The sequence below is a fragment of the Terrapene carolina genome, unplaced genomic scaffold (genome assembly GCF_002925995.2).
Source record: "Terrapene carolina triunguis isolate 2854851 unplaced genomic scaffold, T_m_triunguis-2.0 Scaffold96, whole genome shotgun sequence".
Lineage (NCBI taxonomy): Eukaryota > Metazoa > Chordata > Testudines > Emydidae > Terrapene > Terrapene triunguis.
Window position 1 is genome coordinate 50749942 of NW_020664447.1, and position 13812 is coordinate 50763753.

At 34.9% G+C, this 13812-nt stretch overlaps 1 protein-coding gene across 1 annotated transcript in view; it reads right to left on the reverse strand.

Moving 5' to 3' along the window:
• NOVA1 (NOVA alternative splicing regulator 1) overlaps nucleotides 1-13812 on the reverse strand; it is a 235180-nt gene that overhangs the window by 219019 nt on the left and 2349 nt on the right. Inside the window, exon 2 of the mRNA XM_024200374.1 lies at nucleotides 13279-13422. Within this exon, the coding sequence (XP_024056142.1) occupies nucleotides 13279-13422 (144 nt within the window). The remainder of the gene's footprint in view (nucleotides 1-13278; nucleotides 13423-13812) is intronic.

Here is a 13812-nt window from a genome sequence, read left to right on the forward strand (position 1 = left end):
CACACACACACACACACACACACACACACACACACACACACACACACTCTCTCTCTCTCTCTCTCAGATAGCAATTACCAGCCTGCTCTAAAAAGATTTAATTCCCAAGAAGAAATAAGGACGTGTGCTCTACAGTTATTGAGCAAGTAGGGAAAAAAAAACCAAACCTCATGACTGTTTCATAGTATATGCAATTAACAAAAGAAGAGCTACTTTATAAGTGAAACCTGGAAGACATCTGTAACATTATTAGTTACCGTAACTAGAGTTTTCTACCTGTATTGACCACACATATCCCAATTTTTAGAGTCAGTTTTACTTTAGATTCTAAGAATAAGAATACATTAAGATATTAATAACAGAGAACTTCATAGGTAAAGCCAGAGGGACCATTATCAAGTCTGATCTCCTACATAACACTGATGACAAAATTTCACCCAGCAATTCCTATATCACACCTATAACTTCTGGTTGGGCCAGCACATCTCTTAGAAAGACATTCAATTTTGATTTAAAAGATCAAGTGATAGAGAATTCACCATATCCCTTGGTAACTGTTTTAATGGTTTATTGTCCTTACTGTTAAAACTTTGCACTGTGAGACACAGCATCCAGGTCACTACTGGACATTCAGGTCAAAAGCCAAATCCTAAAAATCAGTGGTTTTCAGACAACCAATACAGATACCAAAAGGATATGTGCTCATGATGCTCTCCACAATACAACACTATCAGCAGACTTTTGCACAAACTGAAAACTTCAAAGTCAGTTTACTTGGGAAGCCAACAAATATAATAGGTAATGCTAGTCTAAAGAAACATATGGACAGGTTTCTCAATCTAATAAAATCAAGTAAAGCAAAACAACTAAGGACTCAGTTTTGGTCTGTTTGGCTTTTTGGATGGGGCAGGGCAAGGAGGAGATATACGAAGGGCCTCAACCTTCTCCATTTTTGCAGACTTAACTCTGTGCCCACAAATAAGTGCAAGACAAGGTGCTAACATTATATGTTCATCTCATCTGTCAGGCCCCCAAATCGGAAATCCTACCACTGGCACCCAAAGTTAACTGTAGGAACAAAACTGAAAGCTGCTGTCTAACATCACAAACTAAATGGGTTTTCCAACGTAAAAGATGTCCATCTATTGAATTTGACATTTGAAAGGACAATATAGAAGCAAAAAAGTGACACCAGTCACCAACATGTGTAGTCAACTGTTATTTTAAGACCTTAGCCAAAATGAAGCTAATTAGATAAGAGTACATCTTACTACCATTACCTATTAGACTATTATAATGCACACTACCTATGGATAGTTTTTGAGAAAGCCAATAACTAAATAGATTAAATAGAGAGGCTCATCGAGAACACATAAGATCAGTGCTGTGTCACTGAAATCATTGTGCACGGGTTATTGAATGAAGGTCACTGTGTTGATTTTAACCTATAATGCCCCAAATGATTTAAGATCTGGTTACGTGAGAGACTGCCTCTTTCTCTATGAATGAGAGAGCGCTGTTTAGCCATGAATTCTCTAGCAAGTCCTGTAAACTCTGAAACACACTTTCCCACATGGTATATCAAATTCCAGATCTGTTAGTCTACTGAACACACTGACAAGTTCCATCTCTTTTCCCTGAATATTTGGGGATAAATTGGACGGAAGAGGGGAAAGAGAACTTTTATCCATTATTTTAATTATCTTGGCATGTATTGTAGAACTGGATGATGGTCTATTGTATTGCATATTGTGCATTTTAATTAACGTAAAAGCAACGCAAATACTAGATAGATAATTGCAATTTTACAAATCTAAGGAAAATCTGGTATGCTTGAGGAAACAGAAGTCTGGAGTTTCTTAAATTTGAGTCCTTGACTTTGCAATCTATATATTTCAAGTATACCACTTTTTCTTTAGAGTTATAAGTTCCCAAGTACTCATCTAATGCTTGTACTGCTTTAACAATAATACATAGGCTTCTATACTTAGGTTGCCTAACACTTAATTATAAAAGATTCTCGCATCTGTTTTTGGAAGCTCCAATACCCGTTATTTGTAGCAGATCATGGAAATTCAGCAAAGAGAAAGCTGGAGAGGCTTTTTTTTATATGGGGGCGGGGGGTCCTACGAAATTCCATTCAGATTCAACTGTTATACACTGTTAAAAATTGCCATTTTCCTTCTCATGTTCTTCAGGAAAATGTTGGCAGCATGCCAGAATAACTGAACATGAACATGCTGCCATCAAAGAAACAGCTGCTACAACCACACATTGTGCTGGGAAGGCATGGGACTTCTCCAGCCTTCACCTACAGGTGCTCTTGGAAGAAAGTTACGCTGGGCTGGATCTGGCACATGGTCCCAGCATCCATCCCTCTCCTTCCTAGGGGCATCACACAGGGCAGACACTCCCCCCAAACTCCTCCCAACCACCCAGCAAATGATGGCAGCAAGCTATACCACCTCTGGAATAACAGCCTTCTGCTGCAAGACAGAATAGCAGTCCTGTAATTCAAGTGGCAGAAGTCTACGCTGTAGTGCTGAAGGTTCAGAGTTCAAACTCTGCTAACGATGCCTGCTACAAAATTTAACTTTTTTCCTATTTAAAAAAAAAGTAGGGCTATCGATTAATCACAGTTAACTCACGCAATTAACTCAAAAAATTAATCGTGATTAAAAAAATTAATCACAATTAATCGCTGTTTTAATCACACTGTTAAACAATAGAATACTAATTGAAATGTATTAAGTATTTTTGGATGTTTTTCTACGTTTTCAAATATATTGCTTTCAATTACAACACAGAATACAAAGTGTACTGTGCTTACTTTATATTATTTTTTATTACAAATATTTGCTCTATAAAAAAAGGAAAAAGTATTTTTTCAATTCTCCTCATACAAGCACTGTAGTGCAGTCTCTATCGTGAAAGTGCAACTTACAAATGTAGATTTTTTTTGTTACAGAACTGTATTCAAAACTAAAACAATGTAAAACTTTAGAGCCTACAAGTCCATTCAGTCCTACTTCTTGTTCAACCAATCGCTCAGACAAACAAGTCTGTTTACATTTATGGGAGATACTGCTGCCTGCTTCTTATTTACGTCACCAGAATGAGAACAGGCGTTCGCATGGGACTTTTGTAGTCAGCATTGCAAGATATTTATGTGCCAGATATGTTAAACATTTGTATGCCCCTTCATGCTTCGGCCACCATTCCAGAGGACATGCTTCCATACTAATGACACTTGTTAAAAAAATAATGTGTTAATTAAATTTGTGACTGAACTCCTTGGGGTAGAAATGTATGTCTCCTGCTCTGTTTTACCCGCATTCTGCAATATATTTTGTATTATAGCAGTCTCAGATGATGACCCAGCACGTTTGTTTTAAGAACACTTTCACTGCAGATTTGACAAAATGCACAGAAGGTACAATGTGAGATTTCTAAAGCACTTGACCCAAGGCTTAAGAATCTGAAGTGCCTTCCAAAATCTGAGAGGGACGAGGTGTGGAGTATGCTTTCAGAAGTCTGAAAAGAACAACACTCCGATGCGGAAACTACAGAATATGAACCACCAAAAAAGAAAATCAACCTTCTGCTGGTGGCATCTGACTAAGATGATGAAAATGAACATGCATTGGTCCACACTGCTTTGGATTGTTATCGAGCAGAACCCATCAGCATGGACGTGTGTCCTCTGGAATGGTGTTGAAGCATGAAGGGATATATGAATCTTTAGTACATCTGACATGTATATATCTTGCAATGCTGGCAACAACAGTGCCATGTGAACGTCTGTTCTCACTTTCAGGTGAGAAATCAGAGTTCAGCCAATCACTCCAATGAACAAGAAGCAGAACTGAGTGGACTTGTAGGCTCTAAAGTTTTACATTGTTTTATTTTTGAATGCAGTGGTTTTTTTACATAATTCTACATTGTAAGTTCAACTTTCATGATAAAGAGATTGCACTATAGTACTTGTATTAGGTGAATTGAAAAATACAATTTTGTTTTTTACAGTGCAAATATTTGTAATAAAAAATAAATATAAAGTAAGCACTGTACACTTTGTATTCTGTGTTGTAATTGAAATCAATATATTTGAAAATGTGGAAAACCTCCACAAATATTTAAATAAATGGTATTCTATTATTGTTTAATTGCACAATTAATTTTTTTAATCGATTGACAGGCTTAAGAAATTATGTAAAAATATTGGAAGAAAAATGTTTCAAGTCATGAACTCAAAAGACAGAACATACCAGATTTGTGGTTGCCTGCATAACCTTATTTCTCCCCCCTTATGTGTATGCATGTGAAAGAGGGTCTCAAATTGGAGGGCACACAATGTATTCTGGGGGGTGGGAAGAGCTTGGTATGAGAAGCTTGAGGAGGGGCAGAGAGCAGTGGCTGCTGGCTGGGCACCCAATTCTGTAGGCAGTGCTGCTGCTGCTGGCGGCGGTACTGCCTTCAGAGCTGGGCGCCCGGCCAGCAGCTGCTGCTCTCCACTTTGCCTTCAGAGACAGCGGACAGATGTCCAGGGGGTGTTGTAAACTACTACAGACACAAAGAAGGGGGGGAGGTCACAATAAAATAAGTTTGAGAACCACCGCATCATGACACGGTCTAATTATATGTTCACATCCTGTCCCTCCTCTCACCCCCCCCCCCCCCGATAGAGAACTGATTCATTCAAGTCACACGATGGACACACAAAGAGAGCAGAATTAAGGTTGAATGGGCAACCATAAGACTGGCATTTTCTAACTTTCTAGTGATTCAGTTCACAACCTATGTAATTATAGATAAACAGAACACACTCATTTAAAAGTACTTTTTACCAAATATCTGCAGATCAGAGTTAAGCCACATTGATGAGGTGATAGGAAGGAAACTTTGGCTGCTGGCTAGGCTTTACCTAGTTCTATAGACAGAAAACTCCAGTCTCCTACACTGTCAATACAGCATCTTTCAAAAGAACTGGAGTCACTAGTGTGTAATTTTTGTTAACGAGTATTTTTCAAGAACTCTGGGGGTGCATAATATACTTCTTGATCCAAGCCGAATAGGTGCCACTCTAAAGGAAGGGAGGGAAAGAGGTTGTCCTGAATTTCAGAAGCTATTTATGAGGGAAATCACAGGTGCACTAAATGTCACTGAACTAGGCACAAAAGGAGTGCTTTTAAATGGGAACAAAGACACACACACAGGGTCTTTGTGTACTAATGTAATTAATGACTGACAATACAAGGACTCCAAATGGTGAAATATTATCAGTGGCCATAAATATCATTTTAGTTCTGCATAACAAATGATCTTACCTGAGCGATTCTCAAAAAATGTCAAAACATTGATTGTGTTTTTCATCTGATCCTGTCAATGCTGAGATGACAGGCCCTGCAGGATGCAGTAACAGATCAATGATAGAAAACAGATGTTTAGTCTTTCCACAATGAAAATCTATAAGACCAAACAAATATAATTTTTTGTCTGAATATCAGGCTTCCTTATAACCAAAAGTTACTTCTAAATATGACAGTGAATATTCACACTTGTACACTATTTCTCTTCCTTGCTTGGAATAATCTGAACAACCCTCTCCAGATCCTCATATCTGAGGACTCAGTGTTTGTATTTTTACAGACTGCCAACATATGACAATTAACCTGGTCCCTGACTCACATAAGTGGTACTGGCAAGGGCTATATTGGGCACATAGCCTCAAAAATTTTACCTGACCCAAGATTCTTTACAGATGAAATACGGCATTTAATTGATAAAAGAGTAAATATAACTGGGAAATAAATATTGAAAAGAAAAAGGTCACGTCATCACTAATCTTCAAACTGGAAACAGACTTAGATACCAGTCCCAAAATGTTGCCCTTAAATGATCATTAACATGGGCCCACCATGTAATTTCAAAAGGAACTTAGTTCTTAAAAAATTTCCTTAGCAAGAATACTCAGTATCAAATAATCCTCACTATAAAAAAAAAAAAGTGTAGCCACATTTAATCATGGAAGATGTTAGGAGAATAGCAAGTTAATTGAATAACAGGTATTGAATTTAGATGGTTGATAAGATATGTTTTCTGTTTACTATTAGAAACTGGTAATACCAGAAGTGAACATTTTAAAATACAAGGTACTCTGACAAAATGTTTTTCTTCAAATGAAAAAAAACACAAGAGCAATGTAACCAGTCTTTAGAAACCTCTGAACAACAACAATTTGAAATTAGGATTCATCAGGTTTGCAAAATTAGTATTAACTGTGTATACAGAAAACAAAACAAAAATAATGGAAAGGAGTAGAGCCTTATTAACCAGTGATCTGACATTTAAAAGGAGTCTCAGCTCGACACTATTTAGATATTTCTGTGTTGGAGTAATAGAAAGCATTCATAAGGAACTTGATATAATTTCCCCACGGCTGTGCCACAGAAGCAAAGAGGAGGGGCTGTTAGCCTCAAAGGAAAATCAGACTAATACTAAAAAACTGAAATCACAAACGTAAGTTTATTCAGAAAACAAATTACCAAATTCCAGTTTAATATGATATACTAAAAATATGTAAAGAAAATGCTATACATAAATCAGAATTAAACAAGTCAAAGCGTGTATTTAACATACCCCACTGCATAAATATTTTACAGTAAACCAGGAAGGAATTTTAAGTGCCCAAATAAATGGATCATTCAAACTACAATAGAAATGTGAAGTTAATTTTCCATTAAATATTTAACTATGTTTCTTTTTAATTCTCATATTTCCCTGTCTCCCACCCAACTTGTCTGAACAACATAGATATTTCATGTATACACAACTATACTTATGTTTTTATTTTGGCAACAAGAATATTTTTGTAAAGTCCACTATACTAGCAATTCAAAAATCATAGTTATCAACTTTATTAATTCACAGATAAAGGTTTTCCTGTTTACCAAACCTATTAATTCCAGCTTTAAACAAAAGTATGTCAACATTTTACACTAGTATCTAACAAATCCGAGGCTGAAACCAAAAAGGCCCACCTACAAACATAATCATCAATAAGGAGGACTTAAAAAGCAGTCTTTCCATTTCTGGTATGTATTGCGTTTTATACCATGACACTGCAGCCTCAGAGGGTCAGATTAATTAAGATCAACAGCAGCTGCAGTGCAACGTGAGAAGCACGCTACCACAGTTCCCACCAGTCCAGCCCAATTACCTGCAGCATTCCAGCACTGGACAACTGACAACCCCCATGCTCTTTACCAAGTCATTCACTCCCACTGGTCCACTGATAAATGTTAAAAACAAGCTAACCTCTTTTTGAGAAGGGCTACAAAGTGGAGTGCACCTGCTACAAGCTGCAATGATGAGTCCCAGAGAGATGTTTGTCAGTCAGATCTCTACAGATGTTGTTTAACTTCATACTAAAGCTGTATCCAAAGATGGAAATGAGAAGGCAATCAGGCACAAACCCTCCTCCGAATCCCCCCCACAAGTTCTATTTCTAAAAGCTGTAGCCCGACAAACTTAAAGTAGAGGTTTTTTTGTTTCCTAGCCACTGAAAATAGGTGAGATTAAATGTTGTGGTTAACTACAGCTGAGAATACTGACATCCACGATATTAATTAGCGAAGAATCAAGATCACTAAGGTCCTGTTACATTAATGTATTCAGGATTTACCTCCATTAAAAAAAATAGCATGTTTCTCATATTACAGAAGTTGAGGGGAGAAGATTATTTTAAGAAAACTGAATTGATCCTGCCTCCACAAACAAACAACCACTGAAATGCTACATGGCAGTTTTGTACTGTGTGCAAGGACGAAGACTGGGGGAAATGGTTTAGACTGTCATTTTTATTCTTATACAAAATTATGTTGTTTTTCTTAAATGACTTTCCCCCAGAATTCTGCAGTGCCCCAAAATGAGGGTGTAAAACACAGGTTTCTGCTGCATCCATTCAATTTACACATAACTTGACTATATGAAAAAAAACTAAGTTCAGTATATTGTCATTAGGAACCCTTTAATCTACTTCTAAACTATAAAACATTCTCTGATAGAGCAGTTCTGTCACTTAATAAGCAACAAGAATAAAGTTAGAAGTGGTTTTCATTTCCATGTGATGATCTTAGAGTTTTGTTCATTATTCTGCTATCTTTATTTCACATAGCAGGTTTGTATGAGTATTATTGTTAAGAGTTAGCTAGCCATTTCAATGCAGCACAAAAAAGTCTACATAATTGTTACTTGTTTTCAATTTTCCTTTTTACTATTTTTGAAATTGCAAAGTCACTCAATAATTCAGCAAAAAGTCAACCAAAGACCTATTCAGCTAACACAGAAAACCCTTTTCTTAAAAAAAAAAAAAAAAAAAAGTAGATGCATAACACCTATAAAACATGAAATCATTAAAACTACTATAATCCTCTTCCAAATGAAGGGAAATTAGTAAATAATAGATGCACAAGGGAGCTAGATGTACAACTCTCTCTAGATCATAATGAGTGCAGACATTCATTTGCAGTTTCCTTTTGAAAGTAAAATATTGAGGACCTTTCAGTTAGGAAGCTAACTTTTTTTTTTTTTTTTTTTTTTTTTTTTTTTTTTTTAATTCTGTCCCAGTAACCAGGCAACTGACAGCTGTCCTATTGAGAATTCTCCCTCTGAACAGCTGGCAATCAACCCTTGGCTTTTTACTAGTAGAAAGCTAAGAAACTAGAACAAGTCTGCAAATCTACGCAGCTGTAAGAGCTCTATCCTAGAAACCCTTACTTACATGAGTAGTCCTTACTCATACAATTCTATTGTTGTAAATAGGATTACTCACGTGAGTAAGAGTCTGCAATATAGCTTGTCAAGCCTTAGAATTTATTTATTTTTTACGAAGTCCTTACTTTCTCGTTGACAACGTTTCAGAAATCTGTGATAAAATTCTCAAGTATCAGGAAACAAAACCCAAGACACATTAATACCCCAAAATGCTACAAGCTGAACTATTTTTCTTATTCCATAATTCTCTTCTCTAGGTCTTAAGAAATAACATTTTCTCTTCATTTTGAATGTTAATACTAATATAATCAAGTAAACTATTTGCAGTTTTGTTTTTTTAAAGAAGTTAGATGTATTTTTCCAATGAGAACCTACTAGTTTCTAAGCTAAAAATTAAAAATGTTACACCTCCTTTATTACACGAAGGGGAAAAAACAGTGGGGAAACAAGCTTGATGTACCATGCCTTCACCCTGCCTAACACAGTATAATATGAGTAATGAAGCTAGGTTTATTCAATTTAAATGTTCAGTAAAGTTGTGTATTTCACACTCAATTCACTTTCAAGATTTTAAAAGTCAACACACAAATACTTTTCAGAGGACAGTCACACCAAAGATAGCTGTAAAATCATCTAAATAATGCACGAATTTAAAAAAAAAAAAAATCTCATTTTCACATGCAAGATGAATGCCTAAGACAATCCACTTAGTAAATACAAAACAGCATTATCATACACAAAATATTTTTTGTATACTTTTCCCTTTTTTTTTTTTTTTTTTAAGTGTACATTTTGATTATACGGAAAATAATTCTTCCACCTTAAATGTCCCATACCAAGTTTGAGGACTACCCGATTAGAATTTTGTCTTTCATAAAATAAAAAGCAGCTAATCTATTAATTAAGAGTAATAAAATATCTTAGCCCCAATTTCATCTTCATATCATTTTATCTATATTCTATTTCAGTTAGCATATTACAACATATTTGAAAAACCATGAACCTAGCTCAAATTCACCCAAGCACTAAGCTTCTGAAGCTAGGAAAGATCCTGTTGCAAGATAAACAATGTGATTATATAATTTTACATAAGAAAGAAAGAGTAAAGACATTCACTAGCAATGGTTTAGGAAAACAAGGAGGAATATACCTAGAGTGGTTTTCAGGCCAGCGTTCTTTATATTTCTGAAAAATGGAGCACTGGATAAAATAGTGAGTTCAAACATGAGATAGTATCACCTTGTGATTCTCTTTTTACACTATGCAAAATTTAAGTGTACACAAAACTCCAACTTTTCATGGCAACACCTTCTTTAAACAGTTTACTTCATTAATAATTAGTATCATGGCAATATCAGTATTTCAGATTTTGGATTAGAAGCCTCTTGCCAAAAATAGAATTGGAACCTTGTAACAGGAAATGTTACTCCCACATTTTAAAATAACATACAGTTAGACAATTTCACTTCAGATTTATTTGTTTAGGTAGATAATAGAAATAGAAAAGATTCATACATAAAATATACTCTAAACAAGATGACCAGAAAGTATAATTGTATGGGTCAATACAATTTTTAAAAAGTTACTTGATAATCTAGAGGGAAAGTGTCTTGCAACAGCAAGAGAAATAGGATTTACAAAAAAAAAAAAAGAAGAAGAAGAAGCCTGCTGATATGATACAACAGAAGACACACAACTGTTAATAAAGCCCATGAACTGTCTCTTACTTTGTTGAACTACAACATTTAATAAAAAGAAATACTTTAGAAATACATGCTCCTTTTCAACTTCTTATAATTAGATCTCTCTCATCTTAATTCTAAAGCTACCGTAAATAGTTTTCTTAAGCACAAACATAAAAATTATTCTGACAGACTTACTCTGTATACTGAATACCTGTACCATAAGAAACCATTAGATCACACAGTGAAGAACTCGTGACTTTAATATACCAATCCTTCTCCCTTCCAAATCACCTACACTCTTAAAAGCCGTGCTGAACTTTCCCTTTCAGTTACTCCTCTCCTTCCCACTAAAATTTAAGCTTAACAGCAACCTCACAAACATAGTGTTTGCAAAATAGATATTTAATGTAACTATAGATATAAGTTAGTCAACATGTTAAGGATCATATATACACCCAAGTAGGTTTTCAGATAACTGCATACTTCTATAAAAAAAATCCCCAATAATATGAATCACAGCCCTAAATTTTGGACTAGTATAAGATTAGCAGGGTTTTTATCCCTCATGTAAGAGGGCTGGAAGAAACCCAAAAAAAGTCATCAGCTTGGAGAATGCCAGGACCTCAGAAAATTCCACAGGCTCGTGGACAAATGCAAACAGAAAGACTAACAAGATCCAGCTACAAGAGAATCCATTTTTCTCATCTGTCTATGCTGTAGCAAATAACAGTCCATCTTAAATTATGTCTAAATCATTAATTTGCTAAATGACCTACAGTGTGGCTACCTATATAAAATAGATTGTGTAATGTCTAACTGGACACTGATCTATACTTGGTAAAATTAAACTGTACCAAGTCTTCTCTTGTCCTGGTATTTCCTTCAGAGAGAATCTGTTTACGTCACAGAAACATTAGACATTTTTTTATTCATCTCATTCTGGCTTGCCTAATTTTTAATTTTCAAAGGACACTCCTGCTGATACTGCTGTATCTGCACAATTTACGGAACAAAAAAGTATGTAATTCTGATTTAATCAGAAAAGAATAAAATAACTATGTTAGAGTACTGAACAAAAGATATAATCTTTGGTGCATCCTTTCCAACTCACTGTAAATAAACTATAGTCAAATGAAAAGGCATATAATTTAGTATTTGGAATACCCTTCATAAACACCAATTTTCTGTAACATCCTTGCACATCTGATACCACCTCATGTATAATGCAAAGAATCTATTTCATTTTCATCTATTGACAGTGAATTTAATTTACCATTGCAGCTCTTTTCCCAGATTACGTTATTAATTCCGCAATCAGGCTCTTTTGAATGATTTTATTTCTCCACAGAGTTTTCACAATTCTGCACTGATTTTTTCACCCTAATACACCTTTCAGAATATAAGCATTGTGTTACCAAAACTTTCCTAAGGCAAAAAAAGTAAAGGCAAAACAACAAAAGTTTCTGAATGACAATGAATAGCAATTATAGAACTATTTCATTCCATAGAAAATCTAAACTTGTCCTTTTAATTGTGTTAGTACATTAGAATGCTATAAATTGCATCCATAAGGCAGAAAAATAACAGGTGCATTTTCCATTTCCATATCAAAATGACAATTTCAAAATAATTACACTCTTTCCATAGAGAATAAATGATCCACTTCTGCTTGACAGTGAAACAGAGTGGACAGGAAACTGAAATACTCCAAATGCTCATGCTCTGCTTACACTGATGCCAGCTGTCTTTGCTGTTTTAGAAAATTCAGTCATCTTGCTGAATTAGCTCACCAAATGCAAAACAGCTTTATCTTCTCTACAAAAAACAAATAACAATATCTAGACACCTCGGCTCTGAATTACTAGCCACAGTTCAAAGTTGCAAAACCAGAACACTGGCAAAATGATAGCTATGTAGTAAGTTATTAGCAGTCAATAAAAAATTAGATAGATTTCAACTCAGACTAGAAGTCCAACTACTAGATACTAATTTGTTAATCTTTAGAAAGAAAGTCAAACTCTACATGGAACCACAGAAATATTTTGCAGAAGTTCAAAATGATGCAGATCATTATGCATGACCTGCTATTTATAACATTTTGATCAAAAATGAGAAAAGACTAATAACAGGCACTCTATGCATATAAATATTGAATGCTTTGTTGTTTGTGTAAATACAGTATGCACAAAACACACTTATTTTCTTATTCATCTGAAGTATTATATTTCCTTTCATAACATTATAGATTTTCCTTTGTAGTCATATTAAACACAATCCAAAGAAAACATCTGAAGAGCAGTAGCACTTGTCCTCTTTACTTCACTCCAGGGCCAGTGAACAAACCAATGATGCAGAAAGAAGGTACGTAATGGATTTAAAGTAAATGGCCCATTCTTTAAGAAACAGCCTCTCATTTTTATTCATTCTAGCTTAATTGCCTTACAATGATACCTGAAAACTTGATAAACACACCCATTTTTAATGCCAGCTGTCAGAGTTGGTTCTTTAAAAGTAGATTTTTTTTGTAATAAAAAGTGCTCAGAAAATATATTCACAAAAATGTTTTCCTACAGTAATATTCTAAATAACTTTAGCCACACTTTATGGCCACTAAATTATTAGATAGTACCCAGTCAATTCCATAAACAAATTAAGATAAGACTGTTCATATGCTCACTGTAACATGTTGTAGTGTACTTCTCTGCTCAATAATGTTTCCGACTGCACTGAGAAGATTACTCTTCAATGCATAAACCACACACATCATGTATGTATTTCCCTAGGGATTTAAAAGTAATCTGCTAATATTTGCACCTACCTGGGTAAAAATCTTTGGATTTAGACAGCTTGATGGTCGCCCCCGTCTCTTTCTGCAACTGAACAATTGTCTGTCCTCCCTTCCCAATTATAGATCCAGCAGCATAACTAGGTATGAGGACCTTTAGAAAATACTGGCCATCCTCTGAAAAATTGAGATATGCAAGGTTAATTTGGTTTACAAAACGTTTGTTCTCCACCATGCCCACAAAACAAAACAAAACCAGTAAATAAGTGAACATACCTATTAATATGTGTACAACTATACATCTAACCAGTTGCATCATTCTATAAGAAATGCATGGAATATGCATTTACCATTTTAAAATATGCATTTGTCATTTGCCATATTCACTCTGTGGAAATTAAAGAATCTATACATTTTCCTTAATTTTCTGAAAGCATGAAAACAAATGACAAAATTGAGTTGTATTTCTGAAGGCGGAATTGTTCCAGTTCTATCTGTGGTTACCATGGTACAATGAAACGAATTGACCCCTTCAAAAAAAAAAAAAAAAAAAAAAAAAAAAAAAAA